The sequence below is a fragment of the Pteropus medius genome, unplaced genomic scaffold (assembly GCF_902729225.1).
Source record: "Pteropus medius unplaced genomic scaffold, Ma_sr-lr_union100, whole genome shotgun sequence".
NCBI classification, from domain to species: Eukaryota; Metazoa; Chordata; class Mammalia; order Chiroptera; family Pteropodidae; genus Pteropus; species Pteropus medius.
Window position 1 is genome coordinate 19,683,529 of NW_024340696.1, and position 25,543 is coordinate 19,709,071.

Here is a 25,543-nt window from a genome sequence, read left to right on the forward strand (position 1 = left end):
AGGTCTGTGTCCTCTGGAGGTTTCAGGGATACTCATACCTGATAACATCCAGGAACACGTCTGTGTAATAGACTTTTCCATCCACACTGTCATAGTCCAGGGAGATAACATTATTGAGCTCAGGAACAGGGACGTGTACATCTGTGTGGTCGTTGGTGTCCAGTGAGATACGCCGGATGGAGCCACGGCTAGAGAAGAGCAGGTAGGTCTCAGGAGAGGGATCACAGGTCTTTCCATCTCCTTTCAGCTGGATGCCAGTGGGGCAGGCACAGGAGAAGCCGGAGGGCCGAGGCAAGCAGAGGTGGGAGCAGCCACCATTTCTCAAGCCGCATTTGTTAAAACCTGGTGATGAGAGAGAGAGAGAAGCATGAGCTTGGACATCCAGCCTGGAATACTATCTGAATCTTACAAGGCTCTAGTTTCTTATGCATGATTTTTCTGCTGTTCTAAATAACAGGGTTGGATGAGGTAGAAGTAGGGGTGTCTCTAGGAGTCTTTTGAAGGTGACAGCATGATGCAGTTGTAGTACCAGCCTGCCCAGAGGGAACACAGCCTGATCCTGGAAGGGGGCTTAGGCAGGTCCCTGTCTCTGTGATTGTAAAAGAATTTCTGTGCCCTAATATATCCCTGATGTTGAGATACCCCCGGAAAGCCAGAGGCTCTGGCTCACAGCCCTAGAGGTCTTCTCACCCAGTGGATGTGCTCGGTCCACAGCCTGTATGTCCATGAGTCCTGGCAGGTTAGACCTCACCAGGATGACATTGCTGCCAGTACCCTTGTCAGCACGGTGGATGCTACGAGTCTGCCAGTCAGTCCAGTAGATATAGGAGTCAAGCAGGGTGAGGCCATATGGGTGCTGAACGGGTGACACCAATGTGTGCCTATTGGCACCATTCAGGTCAGCGGCCTCAATTCGCTGTAAAGGAAGGAGAGGATGGGGGTGGAAGCCCTCAGTGGAGATGCCAAATAGGCCTCTGCCATCTTCCGAGGCTCCTGGGAAGCAACAGGAGCAGGACTCTCACCTCAGTGTGGGCATCAGCCCAGAGCAGTTGGGAGCTGGTCTTGTCCACAGTCAGTCCATTGGGCCATCCTAGGTTGTTATTGATGAGCACGGTCCGGTCTGAGCCATCCATTCCAGACCGCTCTAACTTAGCGTTTTCTCCCCAGTCTGTCCAGTACATGAACCTGGGCGAGGAAGAATACCAGTTGGTTATTCCTGCAGTTCCTGGATACTGTAAGTACTTACAATATGACAACACTGTGAAAAGTATTTTACATGCAAAGAGAGGAGTTGTTGTCTAATGGGTATACAGTTTCAGATTTGCAAGATAAAAACGTTCTGAATATCTGCTTCACAATAATATAAATATACTTACACACTGAACTGTACACTTAAAAGTGGTTAAAATGGGAAATTTGTTATTTTTTTTTACCATTATTTAAAAAAAGTACTTTCCATGGATTATCTCAATCCTCACAAGAGTCATGACGTATGTATTTTCACAATCACCCCTAATTTATAGGTAAGGAAGCCGAAGAACAAAGAGGTTAAATACTAAACTCAAAGGGACAGATGCAGCTAATAAATGGTGAAGGAATTTGAATCCTGGATTTCTGACTCCAAGGTTCATGCTTTCAACCTCTATAGCATGCTGCCACCCTAAAGGAAGTCACAAGGGAGTGGAACAGCCCCAGGGAAGTCAGTCTCAGTGTTCCCGTGAAGCACGCTTGCTCTCCATTGCCCACTTTCACTCCATCCATAGCCCCAGCTGAGCCCAGCTAAGCCCATCCTGCTGCCCAGAGCCACATAGCCAGCTCTCACCCCATTTCATGGTATAGTACAATGGCCCGGGGGCTGTCAAGGTTCTGCCACACCAACACTTTCCGCATAGACCCATCCAGGTTGCCCACTTCAATCCGGTTGGTTCCTGTGTCTGTCCAGTATACTTTCCGGCCAATGGCATCCACCGCGAGCCCATCTGTGGTTTGCAGCCCTGCAGGAAGTCAAGAGAGCATGCTGGCTCCTGCCTTAAAACAGATGGGATATCTCCCTAGCTCTGTAGCTAGACAGGAGGTCCCTGGGCTGGGAGCAAGGCCCACCTGTGGTGATAATGTCCTCATGCTGTGAGCCATCCAGATTGGCACGGCTGATCCTGTGCAGCGTGCTGTCCGACCAGTACACTTTTCCTGGAAAGAGAAAGCTTGGCTCAGTCCGGACCCTCACCACCTCCCACAAAAGGGATGTATACAGCTGACTCAGGCCTGAGACACCAGTGCATGCCAGAGTGCCCTGTAACCCCTAGCAGACAAAATCAATGGGAATGTAGAAATGTCATAACAACACAGCTTTTGGTAGAGAAGGAAATGAGGGCCATAGACCATGCCCTCATAACCAAAGAGAAAGTGCTGTAGAGACAGGGGCAGGGGCCGCACTAGAGGGAATGGCAAGCCCCCAGGCACCGAGCAGGAGGAAGAGGGGGTAGGAAAGGAAGGAGAACAGTTGCTATAGGGCAGGGACAGAAGTCCAGGGGCAGGGGAGAGCCACACGGACCTTCCTGGGGATCCACTCCAATGGCAATGGTGTTCTTCATGGTAATGTTGATTGGTACTACCACATCGGCAAAATAAGGGATGTCCAGGGAGACCATGCGTACATCTATCCTCCTGGCGAAGATGAGGAAACTGTTCATGCCTGCCCGAGTAGGGAGAGAAGGAAAGAGGACAGTCACCCTAGCATAGTCACGAAGAGGATTTAGAGTAATGCAAACTGAAGTTCGTGCTCTGGCTCTGTTAGTTTCTAGTTGTGTGATCCAGGGCAAATTATTTAAATTGTTTAAGCCTCAGCTTCATCATCAATACGATGGAGACAATAACAGGGAGGCTGTAGAATTAAAAGAGATCATGTGCAGAGAGCACTTAGTATTGGGTTTGATGCACAGTCATAAATGATAGCTCTTTATTTTTAAAGGGTCTGAAGGACCCTTTACTATGGAGTTTAAGAAACTTCATGTTAAGTCAAAGAGGGTTTTTCCCCCAGCCTGGGAGGCACAATTCACAGCTTTTTTCTAACTTAAATTTCCTAGGAAGTTAGGGTTCAAACACAGCCCGCCATGCAGCATCCCCTAGGGAGAAACGTTGACTGCCAATATCTGGGCAGCCAGGCCCTGCTTCTGGGACCCTCCAATTAAGGTTGTTGCTCTCGCAGTGCTGGTTGTACATTCACAAAAGTGCCTCATCCAAGGCAAGGTACCATTACGTTGTAAATATCATGTTTTAATATTTATTATGAGCGATTTGGGGCAGATGGAACAAAAGTTACTTATTTTAACCAAATCAGTATATTATGATAATTTTCCAACAGATGAACATAAACTATCTGAGAAGGGGGCATTTTTTCTAATAAGCATGAAGATATCACAAATACCAGTTGAAGCCTGCCTCTAATCCTGTCTACCTGCTCCCCTGGGCCTCTCCCCTGGACTCTCTTTTCTAAAAGCTGTCTCTCCTCTTAGCCTTTAGAAGCACCAGGACTCACAGTTTCTCAGACCACACTGGAGTCCATCTGCAGGGAAGGAAGAGAGCCACTGCCTCTCCCAGAGAGGCTCTCTCCAGCTCTCTGATGCTTAGACTCACCTGGTGAACAGGTCTTGCCATCAGGCATTAGGTTGATGCCCGTGGGGCAGGTACAACTGAAGCCGCTTGGATTTGGGGACCGAAGACACAAGTGGCTGCAGCCGCCATTCTCTGTGGCACATGGTGTGTACACTAAGTAGAGAAGAGAAGGAAGGAAGTCAATGATGAAGACTATGGCAGAGAAAGGCAGAGGAGAAGCCAGTTCCGGCCAAGGGCTGCTCACCGGGGGGCCGCCGGCGGTGGAAGACATGGATGTCCATGAGGTTCTCCAAATTCTCCTGCAGGGTCTCCCGGTCCAGCCCTGTCAGCCGGTCGGCACTCTGTATACTCTTGGTCTGCCAGTCCGTCCAATAGATGCGCTCTCCATAGAGGGTCAACCCAAATGGGTGGGGGAGCTGGCTTCCAATCAGCACCTACCAGGGATCCAGCACTTGTGTCATCCACCACCAAGGTCCAGTACTCAGCAGTGGTCAAGAGCTTGGGCGAAGAGTCAGAATGCAGCTCGGCCACTACTACTGCCTGCCTGTGACCTTGAACAAGAGCTGGTTATAAAATCTCTCTGAGCCCTCATTTGCCGATCTATGATATGATCATGACAGTGTCTCGTTCCAGGGTTGTGTGATGATTGTAAAAGATCATGAATTAGTTACATAATTTCAAAGTATCTCTGCACAAATTACTTATTAATTACAAAAGAAAAAAATATCAATTATACTGTGGACATCACCTTAACCATGCAATCAAAGTTAATATCACAATAATAGGACAAGCCATCTATGCCTACAGATGGGACACACTGAGAACTCGGGATGTGACTTCACTTAATACAGTACGCCTGTCCCAAACACATATTCTGAATCTACTTGCAAAGAAATATCAGGCAAATTGAGGAAAATTCTACAAAATAACTGGCATTTATTCTTTAATAATACAAAGATCAAGAAAAATATAAAAAGGCTGAGGAAATATTCCAGATTAAAAAGACATGATAACTAAACATGGTTTGTGATCTGGGATTACATCCTGGACTAAAAAAGAAAAAAAGTTATTGGTGGTGAAATTGAATATGAACTGTGGATTAGATAGTAATATTGTATCCATGTTAAATTTCCTGATTTTGAGCATTGTACTGTGGTTATGTAAGGTGATGTCCCTGTTCTTAGGAAATATGCACTGGAATGTTTTGGGGTCAAGGGCAGAAGTCTCCAGTTTAACGTCACATGGTTCAGAAAAATAATAATAATGTGTGTGTATGTGCGTGTGTGGTACGTGTATATAGATAGAGAATAAGAATGGTATAATGTGGTAAAATGTTAGTTATTGGTTCTTTTGACTGTCCTTGCAATCCTTCTTTAAGTCTAAAATTATACCAAAATAAACAATAAAAACAAACAGAGAGAGAGAGAGAGAGAGAGATCATGGCTCCTATAAGCAATTGATGATTAATTAAAGTTAGTTGTGATGGTTCTTACGAAGGCACTTATGTCCCCAGCCCACAATCCACACGAATCCTTAGTTTCATCATCAAAAAGCAGCCCCCCACTCCCCGGGCTCTGGAGGGCAGCCACAACCTAAAGAAATAGCACACACCCCATGCTGGGTCACCCCTGGGTCCCCCTGGCACCTGTCAGCTGCCAGCCAGGAAATAATGCCCTGGAGGCTGTCAGGGCTGTGGGAGGGTGCCTTAGCACCATCCTTACCTTCCTTTTGCTGCCATCCAGTCCAGCAAATTCAATCGTCTTCATGCCGGCATCAGCCCAGTACAGCCGCTGGGATCCATAGTCAATGGCTAATCCATTAGGCCAGGTCAGATTGGAAGAGATGATGACCTGGCGGCCTGAGGCATCCATGCCAGCTCGTTCAATCTTGGGGCTTGCACCCCAGTCAGTCCAATACATGTACCTGGGCACAGGAAGGGAGGTCATACAAGCCTTTCAGTTAACACCCAGTGAGAATTCAGAGTACCTAGGGTTTCAGGGTTTCTGCTGCCCCAGCATCCTGCCTTGGTCCCTAGCCCCATCCTGGACGTAGAGCTATCTTTGAAGGTCTTGTATCCTCTATCACTATGAAAAGGCACCAAGGTCTGAATAAAGGCAGAGCCCATGGCTCAAGGAGGGCTCGGCAAATAAGGCCTATTTGAGAATAAAGAAAGAGGGGAAGCGAGGATGGGGAATAAGAAATGCTTCCTCAACTGGATGGATTAAATACTTATGGTACATAAATTTAATAGGATTCTATATAACCATTAAGAACTATATATAGATCTAAATAATCAAATGGAAAGATCTATACGACATGTGTAATAGAATGGAAAAACATCCAAGATACATAGCCAAATGAAAAAACCCAGGAATAAAAAAGTATGACATTGCCATAAAACTGAAACCACCACCACCAACACATGTGTATGTATACATAGAAGAAAATCTGGAAAAAATAGCCTCAACTGTTAACAATGGTTATTGCTAGAGTGAGATTATAGAAAAATCTTTATTTTCCATTGATTTGTTTATCTACTTATTTTTTTTTAACAATGAGTTTTATAAGCAGACAAAAGAAAAACAAAAAGAAAAAATTTAAAGGTTTCCTTGTCCACTGAGGAGACATAGTTGTCGCTATGCTCTGTGATTTCTACAGCTGCCCTTGCTGCCTGGTGTGCCCGTGAGATATGGCCACTCTCGCTAACCTCCAGACTTTCCTCTACTACTCAGGTCTGGGGGCGCAGGTAGGGGGATGGAGTTCGTTCCAAAGGAGCAGGTGCTCACCCGCCCATGGGTTCTACCACGATGTCTCGGGGACGATCGAGGTTCTCCCAGATGAGTACTGTCCTCATGCTGCCATCTGTGTTGGCCACTTCAATCCGGTCTGTCCCTACCAAGAAGTGGGGGGCAAAGGTATTAGCTCTAGTCTTGTTCATTTACCTTCTTACCTTCCATGCCCAGCACAGAGCCTGGCATGCAGTTGATGCTCAAGAAATACTTTGTGATAGATACACAGTGCATAGTTAGTGAAATGAATTTCAAGAAGAAATTAAAAGATATGATTGGTTCCATTTCTTCGAAGAGCAAGCCTTCCTCAATCTAAGCAACCCACTCTGTCCTATAACTTAAGGCAATGTTTCTCAAACTTTAGTGGGCATAAGAATCAGGAGAGCTTGTTAAAATACAGATTCCTGAACCTAACCCCCAAAGATTCTTATTCAGCCCTATTGATGCTGCTGGTCCAGGTTTGAGTAGCTCTGGTTTAAAGCACTGCTCTTGCCTCCTGCCCACACTTACGTGGCTAATAGAAAATGCCTGTTTTACCAATACAAAAATGGAAGAAAAATCACAGGGCATAGTTTCCTTATCTGAAATGACTCAAAACATTCTCAGGCATCAGCTACACAGAAGTAGCTGTCATTTGATTGGCAAATGCCAAAATGTCAGAATTGAGCTTCTAGCTTCAGTTTGGCAGCAGCCCCGCCACTCCTGACCTACCAAACACTTCAGGTCAAGATGGAAATGGTCTAGGAGGTGCACTGGGGTCCTTCTATCTGAGGTCAGGATTTTAAATAAGAGGAGTCCCAGAGAGCCAGGCCATGGCAGCCCTGTACATACCTGCATCTGTCCAATACAGCTTGTTGGTGACCCAATCAATGGCCAGGCCTGCTGGGCTCTCCAAACTGGTATCCACTACCACCTGGGCAGGAAGCAAAGCTATATCACCAACTTGACTTGCACTCCAGCTCTGAGGTGCCAGTCAAATGTATGGGAAGCTCTCACCCAGGAGAAGAAAGCTTCCATCTCTTAATCTCTGCCCTCCCCGAGGGCCTGGTCCCATGCTGGGCCCTACCTCCTGTCCTGTTCCATCCCACTTGGCCCTGCTGATGGTGTCAGTGCTGACATCTGTCCAGTACACGTGGTCATCCCGCGAGTCCCAGTCAAGGGCCACAGCACTGCGCACGTCAGCCAGTGGGATGACATCGTCGGACAGGTCCTCTGTGTCGAAGCTGATCCGACGGATGTCCATCCTTCGGGCAAAAAGCAGGAACTTGTCAAGACCTGATCAAAGGCCGAAAGGGGTCTTCTTTTAATGCTCTAAATCCAATAACAGTGACAGACACAGATGCTCACCTGTGTGACATCTGGTTCAATAACACTTCCTGGGATCTGGCGCCATTTGTCCCCTACTCTTCACACCTCAGACCCCTTGAGCACTAGGCAGCCCATGCTGGCAGAATCATACTTTAGGTTCGAATGGAAATAGACTCTACCCAGGGCCCAGAAGTACACTGTCAGCTTCATCTAAACTTCTCTCCTCTTCCTTTGCCCATCTCCTCTAGGGCACTGGCTAAATCACCACCAACTCCCAACCCCACCTCCCTCTGACCTCCACGTCTGCTTCAGGGCTTCTGTTGCTCCAGTCGGTCATCTAGATCCCTTCCTATTGCTCTTTTCTTCACAACTTTAGTCAGTAGTTACTATTTATTGAGCACTTACTCTGTGCCAAGCACAGAGCTTGGTGCTTTTCTTACTTTGTCTCCTTTACCCTCATAGCAAGTCTGTGGTTCATGTTATCTTTATTCTCTTCTAGAGCAACCCTGGGGCTAGGAGAGGTCAAGTATGCTGCCTGGGATCCTCTGGCTACAAAGCATCTGAGCTGGGACTTGAACTCAGGTCTGACTGGCCACTTCTCTACGTAACCTTTTCCCAGTTGGCTCTTCTCCAACCCTTGCCCCTATTCTGGTCTGTCTGAATGTTTCCCAGCATACTTTTTCACCTGGAAAGGCACTTGATCTGCCTAAATTTGCTGTCTTCTTTTAAGATCTGGAAAATCCTTAAGGGGAAGCTCCTGAGAAAACCTTTTGCACCTCACTAAGATAACTATAGAAGAGCTGGGCCCAAAAGGATGCTAGGAAACTAGGTTCTCAATCAAAGTGTGTTAAATGAGCATCGCCCCTAATCCTCCAAATGGTTTCCCTAATCTCAGTCTTTGGAAAAGGACCCAGAACCCAAGAGAAATTTGATTTTAACCAGAGATAAGGGGATCAGTGTTTATATGGTGGTAAGTGAGAGAAGCTGATGTGTGATGAATTACCTCAGGCCCCTTGAGGGCCATGTCATATGCCTGGATCACTACTCCCTGGATTACTCTTAGGAAAAGTTGCCTGTGGCTCTGAGCTAGACAGGGCCACCCTCTGAAGGCAATGCCCCTGCAGGAGCTCAAAGGAAGTCAAAGTAGCAGTTCAGGGAGCAACCAGGGAATCCCATTGTCTTTCACCATTAGGCACATATTTATCCAGGGTCTATGAATACCAAGCATCGTCAGAAGTCCTAATCTTGGCTCTCTGGTTTAGGGGCTGAAAGAAAGTCTTTAACATGGTGAAGCTAAATGTAAAGAGGTAGGAAACCATTCTCTGGCTTTCTAGAAGGGCCTGGGACCTTCTTGCTGCCTATGTATAGAGCATCCTACCTGGTGAAATGATACACATATCTGGTTACTGGTGTTCATACTTGACTAGGTGGTGTCACTGAGCCTTTAGCAATTACTGCTGGGCCCTCAGCCATCACTTAGATATAGGAGCCCTCAGCCTCTTATGTCCTTTCTCTCCAGGTACCTGAAGAGCCTGGCTCTTCCCCATGACAGGAAATCCCTCAAACTCATATCCCTGGTTCTTTCCACCCATTCTCACAAGGTGCATCCATTGAGGCAGGTGCCCCAGACCCACTTACTCTGGGCACAGGCGTGGCTGCTGATCTTGCGGAAGCCAGTGGGGCAGGCACAGGTGTAGTTCTGGCCACTGGGCAGACACAGGTGGGTGCAGCCTCCATTGTTGTCCCCACAGCGGTTTTTCCCTGCTCAAAGAGCCCAGAGCAAGAGGGTCAGGTAAGACCAAGGCTAGTGAGTAGGAGTTCAGCTACGGTGTGAGCTCCCTGTAGGGAGAAACTATGTCTTACTATTTTTTATATCTGCCCCAGTTCAATGAGCACATTGAACACCTGATAAATAGGAGAAGCCCTATAAATATCTGCATGAATTCGGTGGAGACAGTGAAATCGAATCATGAATCTCGATGTTGTACCACCCTAAATGTCCAGCAGAGGGAGGCATTAGCCCACATCAGTGCCAACCTCTAATTTCCTGGTCAGAAACGGTGGAAACTGACAGGCGCAGGGAAGGTTCTCAGAGGCACCAGAGGCTCACCAGGTGAGTAGTTTTTTTACCTGCAGGCTGGCGCTGGGGGTGCAACGTATGGATGTCCATGGGGAAGTGGAGTTTGTTGCGAATGATCTCCTGGTTCTTGCCAGTGAATTTGTTAGCACTATTGATACTCTTGGTGTGCCAGTCTGTCCAGTACAGGCTATCTTCAAACACCGTGATGGCAAAGGGGTGCGGGAGGCCTGGGGAAAGTCCAAGAGGACCTCAGTCCAGATGTGGCCTGCCATGGCCCCTGGGCCCAGGCCTGGCAACTGCACAAATCTCACCCTCTGCCAAGGCTCCTGGGGGCCGGGACGGGGGAAGGAGGATGAGAGATGGAGAGTGGAGGAAGGGCCTCACCCTGGCTAATGACAGCTTTGCGGTGACTCCCGTCCAGATTGGCTCTCTCGATGACGTGGTGCTTAGCATCCACCCAGTACATACGATGCCCGGCATAGTCAATGGTGAGACCATTGGGCCAGAAGAGATGGGTATCAGCAATGATGCGGCGTCCAGAGCCATCCATGCTGGAGGCTTCAATGCGGGGGGTGTTACCCCAGTCTGTCCAGTAAATGGTACTAGGAAGAGAGAAAAGGACATTGAAAGACAGGCAGTAGAGGGTGGGTAGGTAATTGGGAGAGTAATCAGGCAAGCAGCTGTTATCCATTTAACCCAGGGAACTCCAACTGGTAGAAAATACATGCTGTTTGGTCCAGAGAGTGTTTTTTACCTGTCCTAATTTAAATGTCTCTAGATAGGGCATTTAACAATTTTGGTGGGGGTAACATGCCATAGGCAGGGTATTATCTTAGGCACCTGGAGTACAGTAGTAAACAAAACAGACAAAAGTCCCAACCCTTGTAGAATTGACAATCTAATGTAATATTTGGACAGGTACTTTCTTTTTGGTCACAGTTTCTACCACTGCCTTTTGTATTTTACTTACACACACACACACACACACACACACACACACACACACGCACAGTGTTTCTAAAGTAGCTGACCTACAACTGCAGGATCTTCATATGACTGCACTGAATTTTTAAAAGCCAAACTTTTCTTCTAATAATAAAAATTATTATTAGCTCAACTTTATGAGCTAATAATAAAAATACTAAATACCTACAACTTATCTAGCGTGTATTATGCCATTTAAAATGCATTTTCTCATTTAATCTTCACACACAGCTATAAGGTAGGTTTGTTCTTATCACCAATTTACACATGAATAAATGGAGGCAGAGAGAGATTAACTAACTAGCCTAATGCCACACAGCAGTTACTACAGAGCCAGGTGTGCAGAGCCCATGCTGTTAACACACACTGTGAAGATGGTCCCCAATAAAGTCTGGCTCAGGTGGCCTGAGAACTGTCCATAGAGGTTGCAAGAGGGATTTAGGAACTTGAGATACAAACTCACTCACCCCTCCATAGGGTGTAAGGCAATGGCCCGGGGCTTCTCAAGGTTCTGCCAAAGCAGCACCTTCCGATGGGCCCCATCCAGGTTGGCCACCTCAATCCTTGATGTCCCCGAGTCTGTCCAGTAGAGTTTGTCATGGACCCAATCCACAGCCAGGCCCCCTGGTGGAGAAAGGCAGTGGGAAATTGTCAGGGATTCAGCCCAGGCTCTTCCATGCCATAGTAACAAGAGCAAACTCTTACCCAAAGCAGTTTCTTGGGTCTGGCACTGTTCTAACCGTTATACATACAAACTCATGTAATCAGCACAACAACTCTGTGAGTTAGGTACTACAGCCCCACGAAGATGAAGAAACTGAAGCACAGAGAAGTAACTACCCCAGGTTGTGCATTTCCTCCTCCCAGCCAACCCTGTTATGCTTCCTGAATTCTGGCTCCCTAAGCCACATCCAAGGTCCCCCACTGCACTGGCTCAGAGATTTGCGAAGTGTGGATTAGGGTTTTGCAGTACTTCAGAAGTTCCATAATTTGAGTCAAATGTGCTCAATACTGCACTCTGACCCACTTCACCTGCTTGTAGAATGGACTGAGATTGCAAAGTGAGCTGTATTTTTTTCCGTCTGTAAACATTTAGGTATACTTATGTGCATCCATCAGGCTACTCTTAGTACTAAGCAATCAAAACAAAATTCAGAATTAAACTAGATGCAAAGGCTTATAGAGAACTATAACTGTCATCCATAAAGCTCTAATTTCAAACGATTATATTTATCACGATGGTCTCATTCTCACTGATTGAGCTCAATAATGAGCAAATCTGAATCTATAAAATTAATGTATACTAACAAATGTTATCAATATTATTAGTTCCATCCAAGATTTCACTGGAAGAAAAAAATGTTCTGCTGCCTAAGGTTTGCAGGCTGCTAGCTTGCTTCTTTCAGAGTTGCTTCGCACATGGTGTGGCCCTGCACCTCCCCTCGGAGCCTGGTTCCCCACCTGGGCTCTCGAGCCCCGTAGACACAACCTCCTCCACGTTGCTGCCATTGAGGTTGGCCCGGAGGATCCGGTCCAGGGTGACGTCCGACCAGAAGACAAGCTCGCGCCGGTGGTGGAAATCAAGGGCGATGGCGTTCTCCAGGTTGTTGAGCAGCAGCGTATACTCAGAGCGGTGCGGCAGCACCTGCCGGATGTCGATGCGATTGGCGAACAGTAGCACAGGCTCCGGCCCTGGGACATGGCATAGAAATGGGGCCCCCACTGGGCTCCAGAGCTGCACCCTTCGGCATGCACCCCCGGCTTCTCTGCTGACAGATGGGGCACCTGGCCCACTGAGGCTTGTTCTGAGCTGCTGGCATTAGTACTAGAAGAGTGGGAGCTTCTGAAGTATACTCCCTGGGCCCAGCCCACCCACCCCGCTCCAGCAGGTTTTTGGGAAACCCAGAATGCACCTCGCAGCTCCATTTTACTGATGGAAATATCTCAAACCCTCAGCAAATCCATGAGCACTGGAGCGCCTGGCTGTCTCCACACTCAGCCCTCTGCCCACCCTGCCAATGCCAACACCCCCCCCTTACCCAGAGCCTTGCAGCTGCGCCGGTCAGGCCGGAGTTCGTAGCCTGCCTCGCACCAGCACTGGAAAGCCCCTTCGCTGTTGGTGCAGCCCTGGCTGCAATACCCTTCCTCGGCACATTCATTCACATCTGTGAGGACCAGGCAGGTCAGGAGCTCTCTCTTCTGCCACCCTCCCACTCCCAACTCCCAGGCCGATTAGCTGCTTTCCTCCCACATGCCCATCTACTTCCTAGGCCTAGCGAAAAGGCTAGATAACAAGTGGTTAAGGGCTTCGAGGTCATGCGGCCTTAGGCTGGAATCCTAGCTATGCTATTCACCAGCTCGATGGCCTTCAATAAGTTACTTAACCTCTCTGAGCTTCAGTTTCCCCAAGTGTGAAACGTGAGGGACAATCCCCACCTCCTAGGGTCATTGTAGTGATGAAATGAGGTCATGTCCATCAAAAGCCTGACCCATAGGAAACACAGCTGCCTGTCTGTGCCCCTGCCCAGCATCTTGGTCCTGCTCCAAGCCAGGTTCCAGCTCACCCTGGCACATGCGCCCGTCCTCTGTGAGCCGGTAGCCAGTGTGGCAGGTACACTGCACTGCTCCCCGCACCATCTGGCACTTCTGGGCACAGCCGCCGTTGTTAGCATTGCAGTTCTCCTCGCCCGTCCGGGGCCCTGTGCCAGCCAAGCCAGAGATGGGAGTTGAGCCCAGAATCCTCCCCCAGACAGCCAACTTGGCATTCCACCTGGACCACGAAGAACAGCTCCCGAGGCTGCATGAGTCCCTAGGGAGGATTCTCTTTGAACCATATGGGTGGGGTTCAGCCGCAAACCATGGGCCAGGCCCGCCCACTGGGGACACTCACGGCAGTTCTGCTGTGGGCTTTCATCGCTGTTGTCACCACAGTCGTTGACCCCATTGCACAGCTTCCTCTGTCCGATGCAGCGCCCGTTCCAACACAGGAACTGGTCCGAGGCGCACTGGGGGCTTCCTTGAGAAGAAGAGAGAGGTGGGAGGGAGGGAGGGAGAGTCAGGTCACAGCAGGGCAGGGCTTGGGTCAACAAAAGGACGGGAGCCTGTCATTTTCTAGGGCGAGCTGAAGACAGATGAGACTCAAGGTGGGAGGGTCAGGGTCCAAGGCAGGAAACAGCTCAGACAGGGCTGGCTGAATATCTACATTCGTTTCTCCCCAGGACGCCTCAGTGGATGGTGAGGGATGTGGGACAGAATGAGAGACTGTGTCCATGTGCCTGGCTCCTGGTGTGGCCAGGGGAGTGGACGTGTGGCTGTCAGCCAGAGAGAGGAGTCCTTGCTCACTAGGCCAGAGCAACAGGCGCTAGCTGTGTGTGAGTTGGAATGTGAGAGGCAATTGAAACCCACAGTGCTGATGTTGTATTCCAGGCCGTAAGGCTGTAGGTCAAGAAATGTACCTGGATTTGCCATGAGTAACTGAGAAGGGCAGGAAAATTCCAGGCCACGAGCAAGATTTGACTCAAGCATCACCTTGGCCCAACTGGAACAGTAGCAGTAACACCCTGTTTCCACCCGTCCTCCACCACAGCTACAGGCTGAGGGGTCTGGGGTACCCCTGGGAGACCCCACCTGTGTTCTCACAGTTCTCTTCATCACTGTTGTCTGCACAGTCGTCCTCCCCATCACAGCGCCAGGACAGGCGGACGCAGCGGCCTGACCGACAGCGGAACTGCTCTGCTGTACACATCGAGGTGGCTGGCAAAACAGAGGCCTAATGAAAGGCTGGCTCCATTTCAGCTTAAAGCTCCACGCTGCCACCCAAAATTGCACTTTATGCCAGTCCGCGTGCCACGCGTCTTGACATCAGTGTCACAGTCGGTCTATGGGACATCTTTGTGCAAACTAGAAAAAGGTGCCCTTTTCTTGAGGCCGTTCACTACCATCTGCTGGAAAACTACCATGATGAATTTATTAATCTATATAATTATAGAATATATGTCTGTTATGTGACTGGCATCCCTTTGGACGTAGCGTCTCTATGCAGTACACAACCTGCATAACTATACTCGGTGGTCCTGTCCAACCTGTCTTCCTGCTTTGTTGGTCGTGGTCTCTTTGGCTCCACAGCCCCTCTCCCCTCTCCCTATTTCCAGCTCACACCTTGAGCACTATCCCTCAACTCACTGCAGTTGCGCTCATCGGATTGGTCATCACAGTCTGCATCGCCATCGCAGCGCCAGCCTGCATTGATGCACAGGCCACTGTCACACATGAACTCCCCAGAACGGCAAGGCTGGTGGGAGGCTGAGGGAACATGACACACTTCTGTCTCCAGCCAGTCCATGCACAGAGTGTCTCGTGACAGACCAGAAAGCCACAGCTCTAACACTCTGGGATCCTCCATCTCTTCCCAAGAGGGACCAGGAAATCCAGAAAGTCCCCCTCTGAGCTCCTGCCCCAGCTGGCACCTGTGCCTTGCCACCCCAGCCTGGCCTCCTCCCCTCCTCCACCCAGCTGGCCAGTGTACTCACAGCAGTCAGACTCGTCTGACCAGTCTCCACAGTCATCGTCACCGTCACAGTGGTAGATGTCGAGGATGCAGCGGCCGTAGGCACACTGGAACTCCTCCAAGTTGCAAGGGGGTGCTGGCACTGCTGAGGCTGGAAGGAAGGCAGGGGTGAAGAGGGGCACACACTCAGGCCTGGACAGAGGAGAGGGGCTCTGACTCCTCCAAGCGGCAAGATGCTTAGGCAAAGTGCCTTTCTTCCTCAAGTGAAATGTAACCAGGTTTCAGTTAGGATGGCCCTCACAGGCTCCCATACTCAGGCAGACCAAAGACAGACCTTGCTTCTCACCTGGGGAACCTGCTTCTACCCTAGCTTGACCTGGGAAGAGATAACTAAGATCCCACCCTCCTTGCCCACTGTCCATGCACTGCTCAGCCTGGCCCTCAGCCCATGGCATGGAACCCTCTGCCCCATCCCAGCCCAACAGCCTGAGCTCTGGAGCCACTCACGACAGCTTTCCTCATCAGAGCCATCTTTGCAGTCAGTGTCACCATCACAGTACCAGTGTTCAGCAATACAGCTTCCATCACTGCAGCGGAATTCCTTGTCAGAGCACTTGCGCATGTCTGGGGTAGGGCATACAAAATGGGACAGCAGTCCTGAGGGAGCCCTAAAGGCGACTCTCTTACATCCTCCCTGACTCCCACCCTCATTGCCCCTGGGGGTCTGACCCAGCCCGACAAGACACTACAGAGTCCCTCCAGACTCTCCAGGGCAAGCCAAGGCCGTGGAGAGACTGGGCCTCAGGCTCCCGCTCCATGATTGCTGGGGGGCTCTGGATGGTTGTGTCTTGCCTGCTTTCCTCCAGCTGCTTCAGACACATACACACCCGGGCAAGTTTGAGGTTTGGGCAGTTCTAGAGCCATTGCTGGGCTCTCTGCCCATGGCCAGCCATCCTGCCCGCCTCCCTGGTACAGCACTCACCACACTGCTCATCGCTATTGTCACCGCAGTCATTGTCACCATCACAGTGCCACAGGCTCCGGATGCAGTAGCCGTTCTGACAGGGGAACTCGTCCTCCTCACACTCCCGGGGGGCTGAGGGCACAGAGCAGTCAGGCTGCTGCAGGCAGTGGGGGCCACTACCTGGAACCCTAACAGAAAGCCTTGCAGAGCAGAGCAGTCAGGCACCTCCAAGGCCGCCCCAACGGATCCGAAGCAGGTGGCTGTCCCTGGGGGGTGGCTTATCTGACCAGGAGAGGAAATAAAGGGACAGAACCAAGAGCTAAAGACCCAAGAGCTGACATGGGCCTGGGACATCACTTTCTGATTGAACATCCCTTTCCACCAGAGCCTGATGGAGCCCGCCTGGCCTGCCAGCACTCACGGCAGTCCTGCTCATCCGAGTCATCCTCACAGTCGTTGTCCCCGTCGCACACCCAGGAGCGGCGGATGCACTTGCCATTGTCACAGTGAAAGTCAAGAGGAGAGCAGGTGGGCAGCACTGAGTCCCAGGAAAAAGAAGGGAAAAGGGAATCAGTGTGGTATACTTACTCCGGCAGGCTCAGCCAGGCCAGAATCCTTTCCCAGCAGCCCTTGTTCCAAGTCTCCCATCTGAATTACAGTCTTCCCTCAGATTCCTGCGCCTGCCCCGAGCTGATGGAGAAGCTAAGCAGACTCTGAAGCAAAGAAGCGAGAGTACTAGCAAGGCATGACGTTGAGGGGTTCACAGGCCAGAACAGCCCAAGGAACTCAAAACCACTAAGAAAGCAGTAAGAAAAACATGAGCAAGTGAAAGAGTGTATTTTTTTTTCCTTTTCCTCTTGTTAAATGATGATTGACACATCTGGGCTCAATTTCCAGTTCTAGAACTCATTACTTATCACACTGAGCAACTCAGTTCCCCTCTCTGAGCTGTAGGTTCTTCCACTGTACAATGGGGATAATTATACTCGGCTCACAGAAGTCTTTTGAGAGAATGCATGTGAAAGAGCTACATGAAAGTGAGCCATTTACCATCACTGCAATTAGCTGAAATGGTTAGGGTTAATAAGGTCCAGGTTGTAGCTTCATTCTTATTAGACTAATTAGCCACCCTCAGAAGTAGGTGCTGCAGGCTGCACCCCTAAACCCAGATGACTGACTCAGCAGTGATATTTCTGTATACCCAAGAGAGGATCTTGCAGCCTGTGCTGCATATGTTACTACACTAGCAGAAAAGGGAGATTTAAAGAGAATATAAGATTTCTTACAAAGTTTATGTTATTAAAAAAAAGATGTGATTATATAGAACACCAATATAAGAAACAGAAATAATCTGCATCCATGTATAGTATGCACATTAAAAAATGCACAAAAATGCACATAAATACAGAATGATCTATTTAAAGAGGCTACCTGTAGTTTCAAGGGTATTTTCTTCTATACTTGTTTCGAAGTTTGTTTTACTGGACATGTGTGCATGGAAATATGGGAAATACAGGAAGGTTGGAGCCATATCTGTTGTGAAGGACCCACCCAACTGTCATATCTGTCACCCTCACAAGAGTCCAAAGCTCTGAGCCTGACATAGCTGATGCACAGAACATGCCATTAGACTTGTCCTTGCTCCTCCACCCCCAGGGTCCTCTTCTACCACTTTCCACCGCCCTGTGGGAAGGTTCTTACTACATCCGTCCTCATCGCTGTGGTCCCCGCAGTCGTTGTCTCCATCACACTGCCACTGGGCGGGGATGCAGGTGCACTCGCCAAGGGCACTCACCGCACAGGTGAAATGGCTCCGACCACAAGCACACTCAGGGCTGCTGGCTAGGCCTGGGCAGAGGGAAAAGGAACCAGTGAGGGCTCAGCTCCTGCCCAACCAAAGCCCATTCCAGGGTGGAAGGTAGAGGAGCCAAGTCTAGGACCACTGTCATCCAGGTGACACAGTGACACTACAGAGACGTGTGGTCCATGTAATAGTGACTTCCCCTCTTCCAAGGCACAAATGATCAAGAAGAAGATGGCCTCTGACTCTGGGCTCACAAATAGTCCAGGTACCTCCTCTATGACGGGCAATTTTACACAGCACCCAAAAAAGCCCAGAGACAAATGATGCCACCTGGAGAGTTGGTGCTCTTGGGAAAGGGGAGCAGGGGACAGTAGGGGTGATATGGATGAGGCCTCTGTGTCCTTCCCTCCCAAACTAGGTTGAGATATAGATGTTTCTGCCTATAAGCAGGAGCAGGCCCTTGGCGTGGGCCAGGGAGGGTAAGGAGAGTAGAATTAAAATGCTAGACCATCTTTAGGGATAAGGAATCCACACAGGGGGAGCCGGAAGCAGCACAGCCTGCCATAAGAGCTTACTTTTGAGAAAGGTAACCAATTTTGAGAAGGAGGAGGGGACCAGGCCACCACAGGGCAGAATGACTGGGACCAGTCAAGGCCTTCCTGTCTGTGAGACAGACCACAGCCTGAAGGATGGATGGCAGAAGCAGCCCCTCCCCCAGCCTCAGCAGCACGCAGCTGGGCTTCCCTATTGAGCATCAAGCTATCTGCCTGGCCAAGTCCCATGACCGGCTGCTGTGCCCCCTCCCCAGAGTGCCCAGCAGGATGCCCTGGGATGGCGTGTGAATGGCTCAGTGCCCCTGCTCCAGCCTCAGCTGGAACAAAGGGTTCTGCCAGGGTCACTCTCCCCCTCCCAGTATTCATCTAACCCGCTGGGCTGTTGCAGCTGGGAAAAAAAGGGGGCCACTGCTCATTGCTCATCTCTCCCCCTCGCTTCCTTTTCCCCTTCCTCTCCTCAGCTGGGCCTTACCCTCAGGCTGGGCTGGAACATGGAAGGAGTCAGCTCCTAAATTACCACCCCTCTTCCTTTCCTATTTACTGGGGCCAGACTCTCTTTCTTGGCTCATCTCCTCGATGTGCCACATCACAATTACTCAGCCTGGCTTAGGGCTTAGGGCCCAGAATGAAAGGGTATACTGCTAGACCCTCCAAAAGCCAGGAGAGAGCCCTATACCCTCCCTTCACTTCAAACCCAAGGGTGAGTGTGAAGAGAAGGCAGGGTTCCTAACCTGCAGATGGATGGATGGATGGATGGATGGATGGATGGATGGATGGATGGATGTTATGTGCATTTGTGAACCCTGGAAGCTATAGGCAAAATGTACATTTCTGGAGTGAAGGACCACAGTTTTCACCAGATCCTCAACTGAGGCCTTGCCCTCCCCTCCACATGTTAAGGGAATCAGCTGCCCTCGAAAAGATGCAAGATTCCCTGTGGAAACCAAAGGAATCCATTTGAAAGGTGCAGCATCTCTAAAGCTCACAGGAAGACCTTACTCCAAGCCCAGTGCCACTGTCTCTCCAGGTCTCTCTGCAAGTGCATGACAGAGGATTCTTCCCCAGGGAAGCTGAAGACCCAGCTGTCCAGCCCCAGCCCTATCCTCCTGCGCCAGTTCTGAGAAGGAATGGATGGGGACTTTTTTCATTCAGACCTTGAGCCTCAGAGCCAGAAGAACTTTTGCAGTGTGACCGCCTCATCATGGCTATATGTGTTACTTTAGTATATCGCTGCTAGTCAGATGAAACAGCAAAAACTAAGAAGGACTCCTTAGTTTTCCAGAGGACTCTATGTGGCAGGGCTCCCATGCATGCTGACCCCCTTCATGGAGAGGAATGGAGAAGAGGAAGGATAAGGCTAACTCACTAGTTCTCAGCAAGGATGGCTTCCCCCATCCTGTAGGTAGGGGGCATTCCGCAAGGCGTGATGACATTTTTGGTTGTCATGATTGGTGATATTCCTGGCATCTAGTGGATAAAAGCCAAGGACACTACTAAATATCCTACAATGTACAGGACAGGCCCTCACAACAAACAAATTATCTGGCCCAAAATGTCAACAGAGATTGAGAAATGCTGCTAGCTACACACAGCAGTGAGCAGCACTGCATCAACAAGAAGTTCAGGGTAAGGGGGTGACAAGAACAGGGAGGAGGAAGAAAGAATTGCGGGGAGAGGGGAGAGGAAAAGCTTTAAACCAGGAGGAGACAGACCTGGGTTCCCCTGATCAGATGTATGACCTTGTACAAATCACTTAGCTTCCTAAGCCTCAGTTTCTTCATTTGTAAAAGAGGCCACAAGAATTGAACATGGAAGAAGCTGACCTCATGCCTTGACACACCAAAGATGCTCAATAAATACGGATGAGAGTGTGCAGGTGTAAAGATGCAGGGGCTAGATTTTTCCAAAAGGCCTTGATTTTAAGAACCCGAGTACCAGGACTGGGAGAGCAAGAACAGCAGTTTCCATACTAAAAGTAAAGAGGAGCCTTCAGTCCGCCCCCGCCCCGCCCTTCTTTTTTGGGCCCCACCTCCACCTCTGGCAGAATAATAATAGTAAAAGTCCCGATTTCCTCATGCAAACTTCATGAACAAAGCATGCCATCAGATGGACATTGAGTCAGTTGCAGGATGCCGAAGAGTCAAGATTTCCTGCACGTCAGAGCAACATCTGAACATCACCATGCGAAGGTCGGGTAGCCAGGCAAACTCTTGTCTTGGGCCGTTTGTACAGTAAACAGATGCATTATATTCCAAAAAATAGCTTTCCTGGACAATTGCTGTCCCTCTGGGATCCCCAGAGATGGAATTCTGCCTTTTCACTCAAGTTCTAGCTGTGGTCATAAAGGACAGCTTTTAACCCTTTTAAACTAAAAGAATGGCGAGTAAAGAAAGGAAACAAATAACCACAGGTGGCAAAACACGGTATTCATTTTAAGAAGTGGTGAGTTAGAATATTCAGCTATGCTTCTGGCCTTGAAAGCTATTTGTCAGCCGCACTGCAATAAATGCAATTCAGCAAGTAAAAGATCTCTCCCTAAAGTCTTCACTATCCCAGATCAGTAAGTCATCCAGCTTTTGAGATATTTATGTAGTTAATGTGCTCGTAGGACCTCCCTGAAAGTTTAACCAAAATCTCAGCCATCTTACCAATTTCTCGCAGCTTTCTTTTAAAGGAAAGATGAGAAACATCCATCTTGTTTACCAGACACAGTGTAAGAGGTGAGAGAGCACAAATTCTGGAGTCAGAGAGACTGGAGTTCAACTCCTCGTTCTTCTACTAACTGTAACCCTTTGAGCAAATTAGTTAATACCTCTGAGCCTCAGTTTTCTCATCCGTAAAATGGAAATAGTAGTTCTACCACAAAGGGTTTTATAAAGAGTAAATCAAATAATGCATGTAAACTGCCTGGCACAGGGCTGGCACACTGCAAAAGCTTCATAATAATACAGCTATCATTTACTGAGTACTTACCAGGTACTCTCCAAGCCCATTTCTAAGTGCTTTTGAAAAGTTCTCAACAACCCTGGGAAGTGGCACTGCTGTTATTATCACCATTTTACAGCTGAGGTCACTGAGACAGAGAGAGCCAGAGTCTGTCAATTGGTCACACAAGTACTAAGGACTAGAGCCAGCGTCCACATCCAGGCAGGTTGATCCCGGAGTCTGCTCTTAAGCACTTTATTATACTGCCTCCCAATAATGGTATTGCTGTTATGGGAATTTTCCAAAACCCAGATTTAAAAAGGGAATTTATAACACTGGGACTCCTAGGTCCCTCTTTATGAATTCTCGATGAGCAAGTACTCGGTGACGGTATGGATCTCTCAAGCAGGAACCTCTCCTTTTGGTGACTGCTAAGGCTGATTTCCCTTGCCTTCAGATAAAGTTGTGAAGCAGGGACAGTCCGGAGCCCCAGTCCTTTGAACCAGGGCTTCAGTGTTGTGCTGGTCCAGAAAGGAACGGGGCTGACAACAATTTATATTATGTAGTTTCTCTTTACAGCTCACAAGCTACTTTTGCATACATACTTGCATTCTCATTTCATCATTATAATAACCCTGAGTAGTTACTATAGTGCCCACTTAACAGGTAAGGTTAAGTGGGGTTAAGTAGGGAAGCCAGGATGGCAGTCCTGTTCTGACCCTTAGACCAGTAGTCTTCTCTTAATGTGATCTCAGAATATGGACTTTCGATAAGCTTCCTGGCTGACACTGATACACATTCAAATTAGAGAGGCACTGATCTCCACCATCCTGTAGAATGCGCAGCTGACGGGGGACCACACCTTGTCACTTGGAAGATCAAGGTAGACGGTGACTACTTTAGCTACATAACAGCTTTTTCAAGTTGAACCAGAGATTGGAGGCTTAAGGAGTGTACTGTGAGTGCTATAATATGACAGCTACCCCAGTGTGGAAGGGATGACAATGGAAAAGGGAGGAATCATTACTCATATACATGTACTCATATATGTTTTCTTTATAGCACGCTAAAGCACTCTTCTCTCTTCCTGTCCACTAGCAGAAATGGTGAGGATATAAACTTTATTTAATGAGAATAAGTTATACGAAATGACCCTAAACTACAGCCAGACCAGTTGAGGGACTAATCCACTGATTTCAGGTCGCCTACTTTAGTAAGCATCTCTCACTGAAAGGGATGCCTATGTGGCAAGACAAAACTGACCTAACTGAAAAGAGTGGTAGCAAGGACCCACATGGAAACAGATCTACCCTCATCCAAGAGATACCTGGAATCTGGAGAGAGCTTGGGTGCCTAGAAACAGCCTCTGTTTGAGAGGACAGAGCATGCACAGGAAACATCAAAAGCAATATTAAAAAAAAAAAAAAAAAAAAGGTAAATGGTTAGCAGCAGGAGGCCAGGAAGTGAACCCTTTCCTGTTGCTGCTCCACCAGGACCCTGGCTGATTTGAAAGTCCCTGCTCTGTACCCCAGAGACCTTTTATGCCTCCTCCTATGGTAGCATTTAGTGCACTGTGGGATCACTGTCCACTTACTAGACCATAGGCCTCTTGGCAGTTGGAATTGTGTAATCTAGAGTTTTGCATTTGTACTCACAGTGCATAGCTCAATGTTTGGTATAGAACAGACTATCAATATAAGTTTGTAAAATGAATGAATGCACGATACATTCCTCTAGAGTCTTGTGAGAGTTGCAGTCAAAGGAAAAGAGAGGCCTAGTATATCAGAAAAGAAAATAGTTATTTCCTACTTAACCTGTACTTACTCAAGAAAATAGGAATCTTCTTTTTAAGGCAGCTTCCTAGTCCCATCTAGTTCACTCTTCGCTACTACAAGAGTTCCTTTCACTCACTGTATTATCAGGCTATGATACAGACATGCTGTGACTCTACTTAGTTCTGTTCCTAGACCCCTACAGGCCAGCCTTACCTGGGTTGGTTTAAAAATCTACCTGGTGAAGTCTTCTGCTAGTGGGACCTCCCAAAAGGGGCATCACCATGAGATACCATCAGACACATGATGACTGGTCCCAGCAAGTTCAGATCTGTCTTTCACTCTTAAACACAAGTTTAAGTTCTTAACGGTCAGCCTCCGAAGTTATAAGGCAGAAGAGAATAATGTTAAGCACATAGGAACAAAATAAAGCTAACCTCTGGCTAAACAGCACATTCCTTAATCTTTTCATACCTTAGTTTCTCATCAGGAAAATTGGGATAACAAAATGCCCTGTCTCATATAAACGTTATGAGAATTAAATTAGTTAATTCATAAAAAGCACTTAGCATAATGCCTGGTACATACTAAGCTCTTGATAAACGATAGCTCTTGCTATTACTGTTATGGAATACTATAATGTCTTATCTAGCCACCCCATAATTAAGGCCTACTATTTCAGGGCTAGAGATGTCTAAAAACCCTACTATGTGTCACTCCCATGAGTTAAGTTGGTGGTGTGAATGACCACAGGAAGAGGTGGAAGAGAGTGCTGCAGTAAGAGTCCCGCATCGCCTTCCTCTGGGGGAGCTCTAGGCACCTGGTCCCCTTTATCCTTGTCTAACTTATCACCAGCCAATTCCTAGGAGGCGAGTATAGAAAAGAGCATTTAGAAACTAAATTACAGAGCAATTTAGAAATGGATTCCTCTTTTTTTTATTATTATTTTTTTACACCTACAGCACCTTGTCTTCCTAGGTGGCCTCCCATCCAAGTACTGCCCAAGCCCATCCTTGCTTAGCTTCCGAGATCAGACATCGGGCTTGTTCAGGGTGGCATGGCTGTAAACCATAGACCGTGGCTCTGCTGGGACACGAACCTAGTACCTTCTGCATGTAAAGCAGATGTGCTAACCGCTACACTATGGAACCACATGCTGGATTCCTCTTTTGTAAAATGGGGGTAATCACAGTATCTATTTCATAGAGTTGTTGGGAGGTTTAAACGAGATAGTACACATGAAGTACATAGTAAGCAAGTGTTGTTATTACAGTATCCCTCCTTACCTGCAGTTTCAGTTACCCAAAGTCAAGTGGTCTGAAAATGTTAAGTGGACAATTCCAGAAATAAACAATTCATAAGTTTTAAATTGCATGCCATTTTGAGGAGCATGATAATATCTCACACCATTCCCTCCATCTGCCTGGGATGTGAATCATCACTTTGCCTAGCATATCCACACTGTATGTATAACACAATAAGATATTTTAAGAGAGAAAGAGATGAAATTCACAAAACTTTTATTACAGTATGATGTTATAATTGTTCTATTTTATTATTGTTGTTAATCTCTTACTACACCTTATTTATAAATTAAACTTTATCATAGGTATGCAGGTATAGGAAAAAACACAGTATATATAGGGTTTAGTACTATCCGTGGTTTCAGGCATCTACTGGGGGGCTTGGAACGTATTCTCTGTATCCCTTGCGGATAAGGGAGGACTACTACATTATTATTAGCCCCATCATTTTCAGGGGGATGTGTCCTCTCTCTCAACCTGGTAATGTAGCTATGGTACTAGGCTGCTCCCATATAGGTCCTGGAAAGTCTACTTATCTGCCCCAGGAGCTCAGTCAACAGATTTCACAAATCCAGCAGGGCTTGAATGGGATTGTGCTCTGTGAAGGGCTGCTCAAAATATTGCCTTCCTCTCCCCTTACATCTCAAAATACAAGTTAACACATGGCTTCAGGGAGCAACAAACCACACCTTTCCTTCTGGGAGCCCTTTTAAGTTTCCCTCCATCAAAAAGCACCTGAAAAGTAATGTTTATGCATTGAGATTCCCTAAAAAGACGAGATCTGAAAACAGAGAGGAGAGGTCAGTCTAAAATAAAATATGGATATTTCCAACCTAGATCTTCTGGAATAGCTTGGATATAAAATATTCTGTTCTAAGAGGTAGTACAGGTTAGAGGGTTAACAGCTGAGGCTCTGGGTTTGATGCCTGGTTCACTCACT

General features: G+C 48.0%; 1 protein-coding gene across 1 annotated transcript in view; it reads right to left on the bottom strand.

Annotated features, from left to right (window-relative positions):
• LRP4 (LDL receptor related protein 4) overlaps positions 1–25,543 on the bottom strand; it is a 45,700-nt gene that overhangs the window by 14,191 nt on the left and 5,966 nt on the right. Inside the window, exons 2-28 of the mRNA XM_039871729.1 lie at positions 17,946–18,092; positions 16,666–16,782; positions 16,263–16,376; positions 15,788–15,904; positions 15,303–15,431; positions 14,956–15,075; positions 14,401–14,526; positions 13,664–13,789; positions 13,338–13,472; positions 12,813–12,938; positions 12,235–12,465; positions 11,241–11,397; positions 10,174–10,391; positions 9,840–10,016; positions 9,348–9,470; positions 7,468–7,676; positions 7,233–7,314; positions 6,399–6,504; positions 5,334–5,535; positions 3,857–4,046; positions 3,634–3,765; positions 2,552–2,692; positions 2,101–2,187; positions 1,823–1,994; positions 1,023–1,185; positions 691–916; positions 39–342 (exon numbers count right to left, since the gene is read on the bottom strand). Coding sequence (XP_039727663.1) covers positions 39–342; positions 691–916; positions 1,023–1,185; positions 1,823–1,994; positions 2,101–2,187; positions 2,552–2,692; positions 3,634–3,765; positions 3,857–4,046; positions 5,334–5,535; positions 6,399–6,504; positions 7,233–7,314; positions 7,468–7,676; positions 9,348–9,470; positions 9,840–10,016; positions 10,174–10,391; positions 11,241–11,397; positions 12,235–12,465; positions 12,813–12,938; positions 13,338–13,472; positions 13,664–13,789; positions 14,401–14,526; positions 14,956–15,075; positions 15,303–15,431; positions 15,788–15,904; positions 16,263–16,376; positions 16,666–16,782; positions 17,946–18,092 — 4,177 coding nt within the window. The remainder of the gene's footprint in view (positions 1–38; positions 343–690; positions 917–1,022; positions 1,186–1,822; positions 1,995–2,100; positions 2,188–2,551; positions 2,693–3,633; positions 3,766–3,856; positions 4,047–5,333; positions 5,536–6,398; positions 6,505–7,232; positions 7,315–7,467; positions 7,677–9,347; positions 9,471–9,839; positions 10,017–10,173; positions 10,392–11,240; positions 11,398–12,234; positions 12,466–12,812; positions 12,939–13,337; positions 13,473–13,663; positions 13,790–14,400; positions 14,527–14,955; positions 15,076–15,302; positions 15,432–15,787; positions 15,905–16,262; positions 16,377–16,665; positions 16,783–17,945; positions 18,093–25,543) is intronic.